Source organism: Nematolebias whitei, chromosome 11 (assembly GCF_014905685.2).
Source record: "Nematolebias whitei isolate Nwh7 chromosome 11, NemWhi1, whole genome shotgun sequence".
Lineage (NCBI taxonomy): Eukaryota > Metazoa > Chordata > Actinopteri > Cyprinodontiformes > Rivulidae > Nematolebias > Nematolebias whitei.
Genome location: NC_056508.1, coordinates 14,789,107 through 14,805,195, shown reverse-complemented (window position 1 = coordinate 14,805,195; position 16,089 = coordinate 14,789,107). Strand labels below are relative to the sequence as shown.

At 44.1% G+C, this 16,089-nt stretch overlaps 1 protein-coding gene across 1 annotated transcript; it reads right to left on the bottom strand.

The window, feature by feature from the left end:
• Nucleotides 1–319: 319 nt before the first annotated feature.
• On the bottom strand, nt 320–13,732 carry tamalin (trafficking regulator and scaffold protein tamalin). Its single transcript, XM_037684681.1, has 8 exons — nt 13,529–13,732; nt 11,707–11,759; nt 9,532–9,586; nt 5,733–5,835; nt 4,030–4,123; nt 3,033–3,099; nt 2,493–2,559; nt 320–1,261 (listed from the first exon to the last, which is right to left on the bottom strand). Exons 1-8 carry the CDS (start codon nt 13,730–13,732, stop codon nt 780–782), a joined length of 1,125 nt encoding a protein of 374 aa, XP_037540609.1. The 3' UTR covers nt 320–779.
• Nucleotides 13,733–16,089: the final 2,357 nt, after the last annotated feature.

The following is a 16,089-nucleotide window of genomic DNA, read 5'->3' as shown; positions in this document are numbered from 1 at the left end:
TCTTTGCACATTCCTCACTTTGCTCCGAACAATGAAGTGTCAGAGTCGATGGGACGGCCGTCATTCTGCTCACCTCGCACCAAACTATCTCCTCCTGGAACAACCAGTCACTTTAAATAATGAAAGGATGAACAAACGGTACAATCAAAGCTAAAGAGATGGTTTTTATTTAGCAGCTTCATTTCACACAAATATTTCTTCCAAGAAAAGTTTTTTTTTTTTTTTTACTTTAAAGCATTTTAACTATTCCAGTTTAAACTGAGGAAACTTCTCAAATGTGGAAAAACAAAACCCGTCTCCAACAAGAGCAGCAGTCCAGTAGTCTTAAAAAAACGGATTTATTTTTTACCAAATAGGAAGTGTGTAAACTGGGAATGTCACTTTTTTCCTTTTTGTTTTAGAAAACTTGAACTTGGGTTGAAAACAGAAAATAGGATTTGAGTCATCTTGTGTCCACTGGTCTCAAAAGTTTTTGTTGCACATTTCTACTTGTTGGGGGGCTGGCAGGAGAAACATTATGCATGCAGAAAAGAAACTAACTAAAGGTTCTTCATTTTGTACATAAACAGAACATGTAAAAATAAATAAATAACTTAAAATAAGACACACAAACTAACTTGTGTGAAAGTTCATTGGTGTTTGCAGCCGGTTCTCTTTGGTCTCCATCTTTGGCTCTTGGGAGCTGCTTGCCGTTTCCTTTGGCACGTTTGTTTCGAGTCATTGTTTCAGTCTTTAGTTCAGTTCTTTGGGAAGCTGCAGCCAACAGCTCTGCGTGCTGCTCACAGTTTGCTCTCTTCCTCCTCCAGCGGTCGATTCAAGCCGGGAATGAATTTAAGGAGGCGTCTGCGGAAGCTCTTCTGTTTGGGTTTTCGTTGCAGCGAGCTGAATCCTCCCGGTTTCTCTCCTGAGCCGGCGGATGACGATGGAGACGAACCTCTCATGTAGCTGCGAGTGCTGGCGCTGCGGGTCAGCTGAGTCTTGGTCACTGTGAGGAGCTCACTGGTCGGTCGCAGGCGCTGCAGCCTCTGCTTTTCTTGACTTTTCTCAGGAATCCCAGAGTCCTCGCTCCCGTTAGCCTGGTACAGGCAGGTTTGGTAGAGGGGGTCGTCGTCCGTGGCCGTGCTGAGGAAGCTGGCGCTGCTGCTGGTGCTGCCGGTGCAGCGGATGGTTCTTTGAGTCGCCGGGCTGGGAGCGCCAAGGCTGCCGTAGAGACCAGCTGACTCGAGGGACTCGTACACAGCAGCATCGCTCATCACTATGCCTGGAAACAAACAAACGGTGTGAGTACTGGAGAGGACTGAACAAGTATTATGCTAAACTTATTAGTTGCATTTTAATCTTGTAAATTCAAAATGCAAGACAAAAAAAGGTTTTAGATTTGGAAACTCTACAAATAGCAAAGGCCTAGTACTCATTAAATAAAGGATTCACCTGTCCCCTCTCAGTTTGAAGCTAGAATGACAGCGTCATGCACCACGCCATGCAAGATCACGCGCTCTTGCACGATGTGGAGCACTTTGAGGAGGAGCTGGGGATTCTCAGCTACTACCACACCAACATCAGCTCCGTGTTCATAGAAGTGCAGAGTTATAGCTATTGATCTGTTAGAGATGCTTATCTGTGGCTGCTCTGGTTAATGGAGCCGACTCCAAAACATTATCCAGGAATTAGTTTCTAAAGGTTTGAAATAAAACTGGTCCAGTTGTTTATCAGATATTTTGCTTACAAACAAACAAATTTACACACATTATCAGATAAACAACCATTCACATGAAGGGAATATTTAGTTACCAGTTAATCTAACGTGCATGTTTTTGCTCAGTGGGGGGAAACTGGAGTATCCGGAGAAAATCCACGCGTGCACAGGGAGATCATGTAAACGCCACGGGAAGGTCCCCGGCAGGAGACAAACCTGCAAACTTGTTGCTGTGAAGCAACAGCGCTGTGTGCGCACCCTTACCATACAAGATTTTAATCATCTTTAATCTATAAACTGCTGCACTGCAGTAACTGTATTCATCTCAACAAGCTTGAACACTCTTCCAACGTTCACGAGGACTGAATGCTAACACGACGACACTGTGGGTTTGAGATCACAACAGGAGATCTTTTTGTCAACTACTTTGATCTGGTCAACAGAAATGAACAATGTTCAAAGCTCCAGGATTTAAATGATGGACCTTCTAGCACTTTATTATTTAAACCTTGATCTTTAGCCATCACCTCCTCTGAGGAAGCATAAACAGAAAGTTATTGTTCAAATGAAACTCTATTAAAGAACAAAACATGAAAGTAGAGTTAGACCCGATTTAAACATTTTTCTAATAAGACTAATCTAAACCAAACAGTAAGATAACAACATTGCATTAGGATCTTTAAAGTTTAATGACTTTAAAAATGACTCGTGTCTAATGATTCTAACCTTTTCACATCTCTTTGAGCCTAAAATAAAATACCCTCCAGTGTGTCTAAGGACAGCCGAGATGACCTACCATGGACGAGTCTCTGCTCCTGCACCATTAACGAACGATACTCGTCCCACTTCTCATAAAGAGTTTGCTGCAAACAAAAACAGAAAACAACATAAAAACAACTTTTCAGTGCAGCAAACACACTATACATGAAATAAAAGGGGCACAAGGACAAATATGAGAACCAGCTCCAGTCTGAGGTGGACATTAACGTGTCGGTGCTGGTGTGTGTGCAGCAGCTTCTGCTGCGCCGCAAACAGCAGGTTCATGTTTAAAATGTTGGATTAGTGTGTGAGAGGGCGGCTGTGTTTCAGAGGATTAGTGCGGGACAGCTGCTGTAATCTTTAGGGAGAGAAGTCGCTCGCTCCGGCCACTTCGCAGGCAGCTCCATCCTCCAGTCTGCTGCACAAACTGCTGATGCAACAGGTGGAGCTGATGGGGAGACAGGTGTGGAGGGAGGGGGAGGCGGTGTCTACACTTACTAAATAACATAATGTGTGTGTGTGTTGCACAGTTTATCAGTAAAAGCACTCCGTACAACAGGAAGAGAGAAGCGCTCACCTTCAAATACTGCAGCCGGGCCTCCAGCTCAGCTTTACGGATCGAGTCGCTGTAAACCGTCTCCAGCCTTCAAGAGAAACCAGGAGGCCACGGAGTTATTACACTCAACAGGAAGTACTTCTTAAAACCACGAGAACAAAAACAGCACTTCCACAGCATGAAAGAGTCTTTTCATAAGTCCGTTTACAAGCAGTGGGCAGGGAGAGGCAGCACAGTTTCCACCCTCACGCTGCTGATCCTTTGGAGTCATTAATGGAAAGCTGATTTTCACGCTCACAGTTTCAAGTTGTGTGAAGTCAGTCTGTAAAAGCTCTGCCAACACTGATACTCTGATATGTTAGCAGCGGCGGCCCTGAAAGCCACAGCCTGCCGGCGCTAATTGTCCCTTTAATCCTTTACAAGCAGAGACGAGGGCGAGGAAGAGTGCGTGGTTCAAAGTAAACGCCCGCTGAGCAAACTGCCAACAGAAACTGGAGCCATCGTAGGAAGAACTCTCCAACAAGTTCAGGAAATAAACTTTGAGATTCCAGAGAAATGAACCAACATACAAAGACAAACTATAAATACAAGCAAGCTGTAAAGAAAAACAAAACACTCGTTTTATGACGAGCGGACGTCCAGGTCAACACCGAGACCAGAGAGGAACAATGACACAAGCTTTATAAAGCTGATGTTCGTGCGTTTCCTTCAGTCACGGTGTTTTCAGGTCAAATTCAGCTCAAACAACATTTCTGATTTTTCTCTAAGACGCTTCAGAAGTTTCCACTTGTGCTCAGTTTGCAACAAAATGAGAAGTGAAACGTGAACTCACGAGCTCGGCCTCTTTGGCACTAGCTGAATGCAAACTAAAATGCAAAACTTGGAGCTTTAACACGTGTTCATCGAGTTAGCAGCCAGGGTGAACGAACACGTGAACCTGGAGTTACAGTGCACACCTCAGACCAACTCTCACAAACTTATTATCGACTTTACGTGTGAGGAAAAGACGCCCGTTTACCTCAGAGAGTTGCCGCATGCCTTGATGAGCTGGACAATGTCCTTGTGTCGAAATCCTTCCACAGTGGTGTCATTCACACTTGTGATGGTGTCCCCTGCACACACACATACACACACACACACACACACACACACAACATATGTTAGCCAGCCACCACAGTTCAGGATGCTCCGGTCCAGTGTGGCTGTTGTTACGTCCTGACGCAGCCAGCTGACGTGAGCCAAATGAAACCTCAACACATGTGAAACACAAATGTGCCGTCGTGGCGTTCGGCTCAGAAACACTTTATTTAGACCACGCATGTGCGTGCGCATGTGTGTGGTATGCAGCAGGAAGAGTAAAGTTGTTGATATTTTCTCGTCACTGGGTTTCTCTGGAGATTTGAAGCGATAATTTCTTCTTCTTCTTTCGGCTGCTCCCTTCATCAGGGGTCATCACAGTGAAGTAACTCACATGAAGACCTGATGATTGTTTTCACCGGAGGACCTTCCTGATGCAACCACGAGCTGCCACAGCCTCTGTGTGGAGCAGAGCTGCCATCCAGGGGAGCAGAGGGTGGGGTTAAGGTGGGGCAAATGAAGGTGGAGGCAGGTGGGGGTGTTTCAACTTTCCCACCCACATTTTGATGTTGTCAGTACAGGGAGTTGAACCAGCAACCTTCTGATCACAGCCCCACCTTTTATAACCTCTGTGTCACCACTCTCCCCACAAGACTCAAAGCAATAAATAAAACCCCTATTCTGAAAAAGTTGAGACGGTGTCTGCCTGTCCATCCATCCATCCATCCATCCATCCATCCATCCGTCCATCCATCCATCCATCCATCCATCCATCCATCCGTCCATCCATACCTTTACTATTATCGAGCTAACCTCTGTTCCATCCAAGAAATTGTTCCATTTTTAGGGAAAACATGTTGGAACAAGTTAAGTACAGACTGAAAGAACAAATGTTACAAATAAGAACAGCTGGAGGAGCGTTTTGTAACTAATCAAGTGAACTGGCAGCAGGCCAGAAAGAGGACTGGGTAAATGGATGATTTTAAGGAGACGACGTCAGCTAGAAGTAAAAATAGGCAGAGGTTCACCAGTCTGTTTTTATTTACACTTTAAAAAGGTCCCACGTTGTCAGATGTGTGTGTAGATGTGATGTGGACTCAAAGACTCGATCGTCTGTTTCAGGAACTCTTTGTGTTCGCAGCAACAATCGGAGGACAACAGGTGCAGCATGCCAGGAAAGCAAGAAGTGAAACTAGCTGTAAATGGAGCGGAGCGCTCTCGCTTCTCACGTCATTCATTTCTTTTTTTATCAAGCCCAAATAAAAGCAACATCCACACTGTAAACATGGAAGTGTTGTTCATTGCTTCCATTTAAATAAAGGAACCAAAAACAACTCTGATAAACAAAAACTACTTCTGTTTAATATATTCCTTCTGGCATGAAGAGCTGACGAACGCAGTGAGTCAGGTGAAGTTCATTTGTTTGTCAAGTGGAAAAATGCAGGTGTTTTCCTGAAGTTCTTCAGAAAGACAAACTCACGAGTGCTTCTGCTGACATAACGTGCACGGTGTCAGCTGATGAAGACTCACAGAGACGAGCCAACAGTCACGCTCACTTCCCTCATGTTTGCTTCAACCCTGGCACAGACACGGCTCAGGAGCGCACAAAAACAGACACGCATTAAAAAAGTATTATTTACTGACCAAGTTTGAGTCCTGCTCTCTGAGCCGGGCTGTCTTCGTGCACCTTGCACACAAACGTGCACATCTCCACAGAGTTTTGGTCCTGATGATGGAGACCATAAGTCTGAAACAGAGTGAGAACAGATTTTGAAGATAAATGTCTTCCTTCCTTTCTCTTGACGTCTAGGAATTACTTTGCACAACACAACTGATATCTGCTGTCCTCAAATGTTGTGGCAATGATGTGCAACGCAAAAATCAACAACACTGCATCATGTAGAGGAAGCCATGACGGTGTGTCAATGCTGGAAAGAAGCTTTTATCACAAAGCCCACAGAGATGTGACGCAAATAATGAGGCATGAGGTCTGTTTCCTGTTGTCTGAACAAACTGTCTGTTAATGTCCATAAACTGGTGGAGCTCAGGTAAGAACACAGAACCCACAGAGAACCTGCAGGTGTTGCTCTGTAAACTCACAAAGGCTACACTGGATTCATCTGACGACCAGCCGCTCATCGTACAGATGATCAGAACAATTTACAGCTGAAAATAGAGAAAAATCCATTAAATGTCTAACAGCTCACAGAAAATACTAAATTTATTTTATGAAGATAGAAAACAGAACAAAGCAGTCATTCCTGCTTGAAACAAGTGAAATTAGTTTGCAGTCAGAAGTTAAACACTCATTATGAATTTTATGCTTTTGATGATTTATTTGATACGTTCTTTTTCAGAGTAGATAGATTATAAAACAATTTAAAAGCTTTTTTAAAAACAAGAACGGAGAGTGCTCAAGCTCAAATTTATCACGAGTACTCTCCAGTAAACAAAGCGTCAAAATGATACAGGATCAAATACTATTCTAGGTCTGGGACATCTTTTAACTTGACAAGACCAATTAACATGCGGAAAGTGATTACGATCGACTGCAGCTGGTAGTTTCTCTTTTGACAGCATGCATGGGATTGACCAATAATCTGAATTCTGAAGAAAGTTTTTCTGATGAGACAAGAACCGAGCTGTTTGACTACAGTTGAATTATTATCATTATAGCATGGAAGAGTTAAACAAGTCATTAAAAACATTATGACAGCTTATCATCAGTGCATGTACCCGTCTATGTGCCGACACACTTTTCTTGTACAGGTGCTGGTCATAAAATTAGAATATCATGAAAAAGTTGATTTATTTCAGTAATTCCATTCAAAAAGTGAAACTTGTATATTCATTCATTACACTGATTGATATATTTCAAACGTTTATTTCTTTTAATGTTGATGATTATAACTGACAACTAATGAAAACCCCAAATGTATTATCTCAGAAAATAAGATTATTGTGGAAAACATTCAATATTGAAGACACCTGGTGCCACACTCTAATGAGCTAATTAACTCAAAACACCTGCAAAGGCCATTAAATGATCTCAGTTTAGTTATGTAAGCTACACAATCATGGGAAAAACTGCTGACTTGACAGTTGTCCAAAAGACGACCACCGACACCTTGCACAAGGAGGACAAGACACAAAAGGTCATTGCTAAAGAGGCTGGCTGTTCACAGAGCTCTGTGTCCAAGCACATTAATAGAGAGGTGAAGGGAAGGAAAAGATGTGGTAGAAAAAAGTGTACAAGCAATATGGATAACCACACCCTGGAGAGGATGGTGAAACAAAACCCATTCCAAAATGTGGAGGATATTCACAAAGAGTGAACTGCAGCTAGAGTCAGTGCTTCAAGAACCACCACACTCAGACGTATGCAAGACGTGGGTTTCAGCTGTTGCATTCCTTGTGTCAAGCCACTCTTGAACAAGAGACAGCATCAGAACTGTCTCGCCTGGGACTGCTGCTGAGTGATCCAAAGTTATGTTCTCTGATGAAAGTACATTTAGCATTTCCTTTGGAAATCAAGGTCCCAGAGTCTGGAGGAAGAGAGGAGAGGCACAGAATCCACGTTGTTTGAGGTCCAGTGTCAAGTTTCCACAGTCAGTGATGGTTTGGGGTGACATGTCATCTGCTGGTGTTGGTCCACTGTGTTTTCTGAGGTCCAAAGTCAATGCAGCCATCTACCAGGAAGTTTTAGAGCACCTCATGCTTCCTGCTGCTGACCAACTTTATGGAGATGCAGATTTCATTTTCCAACAGGACTTGGCACCTGCACACAGTGCCAAAGTTACCAGTATCTGGTTTAAGGACCATGGTATCCCTGTTCTTAACTGGCCAGCAAACTCACCTGACCCTAACCCCATAGAAAATCTATGGAGTATGGTGAAGAGGAAGATGTGATACACCAGAGCCAACAATTCAGAAGAGCTGAAGGCCACTATCAGAGCAACCTGTGCTCTCATAACACCTGAGCAGTACCACAGACTGATCCACTCCATGTCACGCTGCATCGCTGCAGTAATCCAGACAAAAGGAGCAACAACTAAGTATTGATGTTCATACTTTTCATGTTCATACTTTAAAGTTGGCCAACATTTCTAAAAATCCCTTTTTAAATTAGTCTTAAGTAATGTTCTAATTTTCTGAGATACTGAATTTGTGGTTTTCATTAGTTGTCAATTTTAATCATCAACATAAAAAAATAAAAACAAAACATTTGAAATATATCAGTTTGTGTGTAATGAATGAATATAATTTACAAGTTTCACTTTTTGAATGGAGTTACTGAAATAAATCAACTTTTTCATGATTTTCTAATTTTATGACCAGCACCTGTATTTGACAATTTGACCTAAAAGATCTGTGTACTTTCTTGCTCAAAGAACGGTGCTAACATTTTGTTGCCTTGGAAACGTGTTTTGTTACTTCCACATGTGCGTTTGCGTGCTCTTCCTTGTTTTGGTCACTGCAGCGTGTCTGCAAAAAGGTCAAAGTGCTGGTAGGACATAAATAAACTTCCCTCTTTATGTGGAAGTTTCAACCCGTCAGCATCCCGCTTAGAAGAAAACTAAACTTGTGGCTGTAGCAACAACAAAAAGCTAAAACGATCGATTTGATTTCCAAAACGGCAGAGACGTCAACCTTCCCTGCTTTTAACGGCAGATCCAGTTTATGAAGGAGCGCCAAATGGAAGTTTGCAACGATTTTGATCTGCCTGGGTTCGACCACGCAAATATGGTTGATAGGCAAATGTGACATTTACATGCTGGAGCCTCAGCTCCACGTCCGCTTTACTGCAGCTGGGAGAGGAAAAGCTGCAGGAAGAGGGACGCTCCACACTTACGGCCGACCATCAGGCTGCTCCTCACGGCCTCACTTCCTTCGGGCCGCAGGCAGGAAGGGCGGCAGCGCCAGAAACGATGGCGTAAATAGAACACCGCGTCTTTTCCAAGAAGTGCTCCGCTCCGATCTGCACACCAGCACACTGCGTGAGCCTCGTTTTAAACTCGCACGCATTAACTGTTTGGACAAACTGCTGAATGACGGAGGGGACGGCGTGAGGAGGAGCTTCAGGAGGAATCAGAGACATCTGTGTTAATCTGGGGGGGTGAGAGGGGAGCAGGTACTAGATGGAAAGCGTGAGAGTAAACCACGCAGCTGAAAATACCAATGCTGGAGGGAGAACAAACAAAACCATCCCCTTTTTCTCCCCGAGTCATGGGATTAAATGAACGGGTTATTTGACTGCTGGGTGACCTTCCTCTCCTGCTGGAACAGGAAACACTCAGATTAAGATGAAGGCAAGAAAGTGCCTGTTTCTGTCCCTAACAGTGGTAGATTATCTGCTGTCAGACATGAGGCGTGCAAAAAAATCTGCTACTTGACAATGAAGAGGTTCTGTAAACTGCATATAATCTGAGTTAATCTTATTTACCTGGATCTCAAAGCCAAACGTCTCCTCTTCTTTTTTCTCCAGGAACGCCACCTGCCTGAATAAAAACATAACGTTGGAGTTTGACCACGTCTTCTCTGAGTTCGTCTGAGGGAGTGGAAAAGATGAGTCTGCATCTAATCTGATGGCAGATATCTGATCAACAAGTTATATTTTTTACTGAACTGCAGCTGGTCGCAGGTTTTACATGGACACTTGGCAACACACATGAAATAACCTGCAGCTGTTTGGACAACTCGGTCATTTCCAACTTGAAAAAGTCATCGTTTGTCAGCTTCTCTAACTTATTTGCACACTGACGTTTTGCGTTGTGTACAGACGGTGTAAGCAGAGACGCTGCAGACTCTAATCTGCCTGCAGACTCTAATCTGCCTGCAGACGGCACATCTCACTGCCTATATAAACAGAAAATAAACAAACATTAGCCGTGTTTCCAGGTGAACTTTAACGTTGCCGTCGTCCCACAAGCTGAAAACTGAGCTCTGCAGAGTTCACGCTGCAACAATCCCACAAAAGTTGCTCCTTCTATCCAGACTCTTTCTTTCCTCGTGAACATATCCAGAGTTAAAGGCTTCACAAATCCACCGCTGCCTTCCAAACCAGAGTCAGGGCTAAGATCATCTTAAAGAGAAAATAAGAAGTTGTGTAGAAAAGAACGCTACGAGTGATCCAACTGATGGTCAGTCAGGTCATCTGGACGGTTTATTTTTTGGGGAAAGACGTTTCGCCCTCTATCCGGAGGACTTCATCAGTCTGAGGAGTCCCAAGTAAACAGTTTTCCCCATTAAGCAGTACACTCCTTAAGTGGACCAACCAGTTTGCCAACCAGGGGAAAACAGTTTACATGGGACTCCTCAGACTGATGAAGCCCTCTGGATAGAGAGCGAAACATCTTTCCACAAAAAAATAAACCATCCAGACGACCTGATTGGCCATTACTGGATTTTGTACCTGGATGAATGAGCATGAACTTTGAATTATCTCGTGTCAAAATCTGTCTGTTATTTTTATGATGACGCAAAGATGAGCTCCATAATTGTAAAACTGTCTTTAAAAAAAAAAAATCATTTCCCAATTTAGCTTGTTGGGGCCCATCTTGAACTGGCCCCTAAAGTAAATCAATTATAGATGAACGTCCGATGATTCTGAAAGTTTTAATTAAAATCAGTCCAGTGGCTCATGAGATATTTAAATAAACACAATCTACACTCGACTTGTGGCCGTCAAAGATCAACCACGACACAACTTTGCGCGTCATTTTTGAACGTCTGCAGGTTGGACCCAACAGAAAGTTCAAAGAAAACATTCGACATCTGTTCAATTGAACGACTGATAATCTTAAAGTCTGCTCAGAATTATTGAACGGCTTCAGATAAATGGAGAATAAAACAACGAGGAGCTGAAATCTACAGAAAACTAACATGGATCCTCATCTATTCATGAACCTTTATTTAACCAAACCCGTCCCACTGAGGTCACAGATCTCTTTTACAGGAGAGGTCTGGACCTGGAGGCAGCCTAACATGCATGTGTTTGGTCTGTGGGAGGAAACCCACGTAGCACGAGAAGAACATGCAAACTCCACACAGAAAGACCCCAGGTCCAACTGGGGATTGAACCCAGGACCTTCTTGCTGTGAGGCAACACAACAGCTCCAATCACTGATCCATCGTGCTGCCATCTAGCTGCACTATGTGAGATTCTGCTCTGTGGACAGGACTCAGTGTGTCCCCCAGAGTTTGGACGTCACAGACGGACACAGAACAATGATCTGTGAGACCGAAGGACGTCTGCACGGCAGAGGACATGAAAATTCATGACAACTCCATGAAGTCCCACACAGCCACGACTTTACCCACAAAGGATCGCAGTGTGGACGAGAGGGCCTCGCTGTCACACGAGGGGACATGTCGAGGTGAAAAGATTTGCATAGAGACAGAGAGACAGAGAGAGAGACAGAGATGGAGGGAGACAGAGAGAGAGAGACAGAGATGGAGAGAGACAGAGAGAGAGATGGAGAGAGACACAGAGAGACACAGACAGAGACACAGAGGCAGAGAGAGAGAGACGGAGAGAGAGACACAGAGACAGAGACAGAGAGAGAGACAGGACAACAAAGAGTTAGGTCTGCAGAGAGTAGTGGGATGCTGCTTGCACCTTTGTGGTTCTGGTGACGGTGTTAGGGGTTTCCACTTCTGCGAGCCGCCGCCCTGCGAGGAGAAAACGAAACAGACATGAAGCGTTTCAGACACTTGCGTGAGGTTAGTGCAGGATCAGTCATCAGGGCTCCCCCCACCCCGCTCCTCAACATCTCCTGGACACACCTGCTGCACACAAAGACCGGCCCAGCAGGTTTTAGAATAGCAGACGCGTGCCAGGCAGCTTGTTTTGATTTTAAAGCCATTACGTCTGTGAACTGAACGTCTGGCTTCTGTTTGTTCACCTCAAGTGAGGAATGAAGACCAGAAGAACGGAGCCTGAACTGACAGTAAACCAGCTGAAGCGCTCCAACCTCTCTGAGCAACGTTTTGAGCCGTTCACACAAACTCCAGTCTATTAAAAGAAACACACAGGACTCTGTGGTGAACTCCACAATAACAGCATTGAGAGGTGGAGAGGAGTCAGCAGCGGGTCAGGCCCCTGCCCAACCTGACTGTGTAAATAAAAAGAAAGGTGTCCGTCCAGACGCCTCGGCTGCATCACCTGCATCAATCCACCTCTGTTCCAAGTCAATCATTTTCAAATGCTGCTCCCATAAAAGCCATCTTTGTGCTGCGGCCTCTCTGCCTGCTAAAACGCCGCTTTCTTTACGTCCCAACACTGAGAGCATTTATTCCCAGTGACCCACTGGGTCTGACGGGGGCGTCTGGACAGGGTCTCGGCTCCTGAGAGCGCACAATGCTGTGTTGTAGCCCCTCACTGTTAATACTGCAAACTGCTAATGTGTGGGTTTGTCCACAACGATGCCTCTCTGCTGAACACTGTACGTCCTGCTCGCTGCCTCCCCCACCACAGGGGGGGGGGAGGCAGCGAGCACAAGTTTGAGCCAGTTCACTTCACTGTACAAAGCTCAAACTTAAAAATGGGGATTAAATTAGGTTTATTGGAGAAAAACCAGCCGGATTGAGCAACACGACAAAAACTAAAGTTAGAGCCACTCTTGAGCTCTTGTCTTAAAGATCACTTCAGGTTGTGTTAATGCACGAAACACCTTTTCACACAAAACTAAATAAATGTATTCATAATGATGGGATTTTGACGGAGCTCTGTGAACATCATTCAAAGTTTGAACGGGACAGAAATTTGGACTTTCAATGACTGAACTGGCATTTGGATGTTTTGAAGAATTTTTCTACACATTCATGATTTTTATGACTTTGGGTGATTTTATTACAGGATGTTGACCCAAATGGTAACACTCACTTGGAGTTGTCTAAACTTTAAAATACCTTTGCAAACAAACTTTTCTTTGGTTAGTACAAGTTGTACACCAATATTTCTGTGTTCTTTCACTCACTGCGTCTCTATTAAAGCTTTAGGACTTTTGGTTTTCTCTTAAATCCCCTCAGAGAGTGCACAACCCAACTGGGATGGACTTTTTTTAAACTTGTCCTAGAATAAAACATTGCAGAAACACAAAAGTTCATGGACTCGACCAGTTTTTTACTGCTGGCGGTTCAAGAAATGTGTTTTTGAGGCTTACTTTTTAGTCTGCCAGGGAGTGAGAGACACAGGTGTTGTTGCCATGGTGACCACAATGAGACACTGACTGAATGCAGCTCAAATAAAGTTTAAAGGCATGACTTGTATTTTCTTAGATCGTTACCAAGTTATTTGGGATTTGGGGCAGATGTCACATTTTTCAGCAGAAACACGAGGACAGTCCTGATGAAGTTCTGCGGGGTCAGAGTCCTGGTCCCGGTTTGTCCTGTAGCTCTAACTCGTCCAATATTCAAGATAAGCAGAAAGTTGGTCTCACCTTCTTGTAGGTTCTGGGCAGCGTCCCGCCAGAATAAGCCAGAGTTCTGTAGTTGTAAACCTGCGAGGAGCTGGCCGGTCCCTCCAGTTTACAGCTGTCAGACTTGGACGAAGAGAAATAAATGTCGTAGTCCTGAGATGCGGGTCCGGCGGGTCCAGCCTCCGGAGCGCTGGAGTTCACCTTCTTGAGCCTCCTGAACGTCATTGTTGTGGGGAGATGAAAAGCAAAGCTCCTCGCTGTTCTCTGAGCTCGGCCCTGCTGGGAGCTGTCCCGACGCGCTCCAGAGTTTCTGCCTCGACGTGGAGGAGAGAACTGAGCGTCGCCTTCATCCTGCCGGGGGGCGGGGCCTGCGCTGTGAGTGACACCAGGGCCAATCTGGTGCCTTCAGGTGCAGCTCGGACATTTCATGTTTGTTATACTCCGGAGAAGTTGGAGAACAGTGAAGCAAAATCAACAATAATGCTATAATAGTTTCAACTGACATATAAAACAATATACTATATAGAGGAAAAAAAGGTGAGCGAATTTACAAATAATTATTAAAAGTGAATTGTATTATCAAATGACTTCGGGAGTGGTGGCACACAGGTTATTTTATTAACCTTTTATTTAACCAGGCAAATCCCATTGAGAGCACAGATCTATTTTGCAAGAGAGCCCTGAAGGCAGCCTAACATGCATGTTTTTGATCTGTGGGAGGAAACCCACGCAAGCACGACAAGAACATGCAAACTCCACACAGAAAGACCCCAGGTCCAACTGGGGATTGGACCCAGGACCTTCTTGCTGTGAGGCAACAGTGCTAACCACTGAGCCCTCGTGCTGCCAGTGCTATGGCAGGCACTGCTTCCAGGTTAGAGAAGGTGGCCCTGTGATCGGAAGATCGCTGGTTCAACTCCTGGTACTGACAACATCAAAAATGTGGGTGGGAAAGGTGAAGCACTCACACCTGTCTCCACCCTCATTTGCCCCACTCTGGGCCCTTGAGCAAGGCCCTTAACCCCCCACCACCTGCTCCCCTGGGCTCCCTAGAAAGCAGCTCTCTGCTCCACACAGAGGGCTGTGGTAGCTCGGTGTCTGTGGATGTGTCAGGAAGGACATCTGGTGTAAAAATAATCGCCAAGTCTTCGTGCGACTTAGTTCACTGTGGAGACCCCCGAAGAAGGGAGCAGCCGAAAGAAGAAAAGAAAAAAATTATCAAATGACTTATTTAAGAAAAATCAAGAGATCTCATAAAAGAAAATATAATAAACTAATTTTATTGTTTCTTCTTCTTTTGGCTGCTCCCTTCTTCAGGGGTCTCCACAGAAAAATAACTTGCACGAAGACTTGGCAAAAGTTTTGACTTCAGATGTCCTTCCTGACAGACCACAGCCACCGAGCTACCACAGCCCTCTGTGTGGAGCAGAGCTGCCATCTAGGGTGCCCAGGGGTTAAGGGCCTTGCTCAAGGGCCCAGAGTGGGGTAAATGAGGGTGGAGGCAGGTGTGGGTTTCACCTTTTCCGCTCACATTTTGATGTTGTTGGGATCCGGCGACCTTCCAATCACAGGCCCACCTTCTCTAACCTCTGCACCACCACTCCCCCTTCTTATTATTAATATAAAGCATCTAAAACGTTCATATTTGATGGGAACACGATGATTACTTGTAATGTGATGCAGTTCATCAATAACTAATTTCTGATCATGAAAAAAGTAGCTGCCTACGTTTGTAGGAAAATCTTTCACTTTACATAATTTAGCAATAAAACAGATTAAAGTATAAATATGTGATGTGAATGTGGGACTAATCAATCATTTTAAATAATTTACAGATCGTCTTGTTGCTTTAACGCTTCCAAAGGCTGATCCCAGTTTTTTAAAATGTTTTGTTGTTTTTGAATGAACATGTTGGATCTGATCGATGCTCCAGCACTCATGTTCAAGCAGTGCTCCTTCTTTTCATTCACGATTAAAGCCGTCTCACTTGTTCCTAGATCCACCTACGTTTAACATCTGTGAACGACCCAACGTCTGTTGAGGAAGTTTGTTCACTCGACATTTTTCTGCCAACGTATAAAGAAAAGATGTTTTCTGAAGATCAATCTATAACTTATTGTCAAAGGTCAAACGAACATCAAAGGCTGAGCAGTAAATTTAGAAGTGTCAGTGGCTTCAGATTTAAAAGGTAATCATGCACCCTTGAGGTAAAACTGAATTCTTTACAGCAGAAACAATCTGTTAAAATGAGTGAAACAGAATCGAAGTCCAGACAGTTTATTAAAATCTTTACCAGTTATTTCAGAAATATTACATTTACAACCTCATGATATATTGAAATGATAAGACTAGTAAAGCATTTAAATTAAACTACATACATGAGAATAAATAGTCGGAGCCGATACATTGAATCTTGTCAAATTGAGTCAGAGCTGAACGTGCACCAACTTTAAATGCTGTCAGAAGAGTTCCTCTCTGCATTCAGTCAAACACAAAACCTTAATTTGGTCCACAGGACGAAGACTTGGGTAAAAACGGAGACAGCACGACGGTCGCTGCAGGCCCTAAACACTTTCAAGTAT

Coding starts and splice junctions, on each gene's coding strand:
- tamalin (XM_037684681.1), bottom strand. CDS start 13,732: ATGACGTTCAGGAGGCTCAAGAAGGTGAACTCCAGCGCTCCGGAGGCT. Junction 5,836..9,531: donor CGTTTGGCTTTGAGATCCAG/GTAAATAAGATT, acceptor ACTCTGTTTCAG/ACTTATGGTCTCCATCATCA. Junction 4,124..5,732: donor GAGAGCAGGACTCAAACTTG/GTCAGTAAATAA, acceptor GTGTGTGTGCAG/GGGACACCATCACAAGTGTG.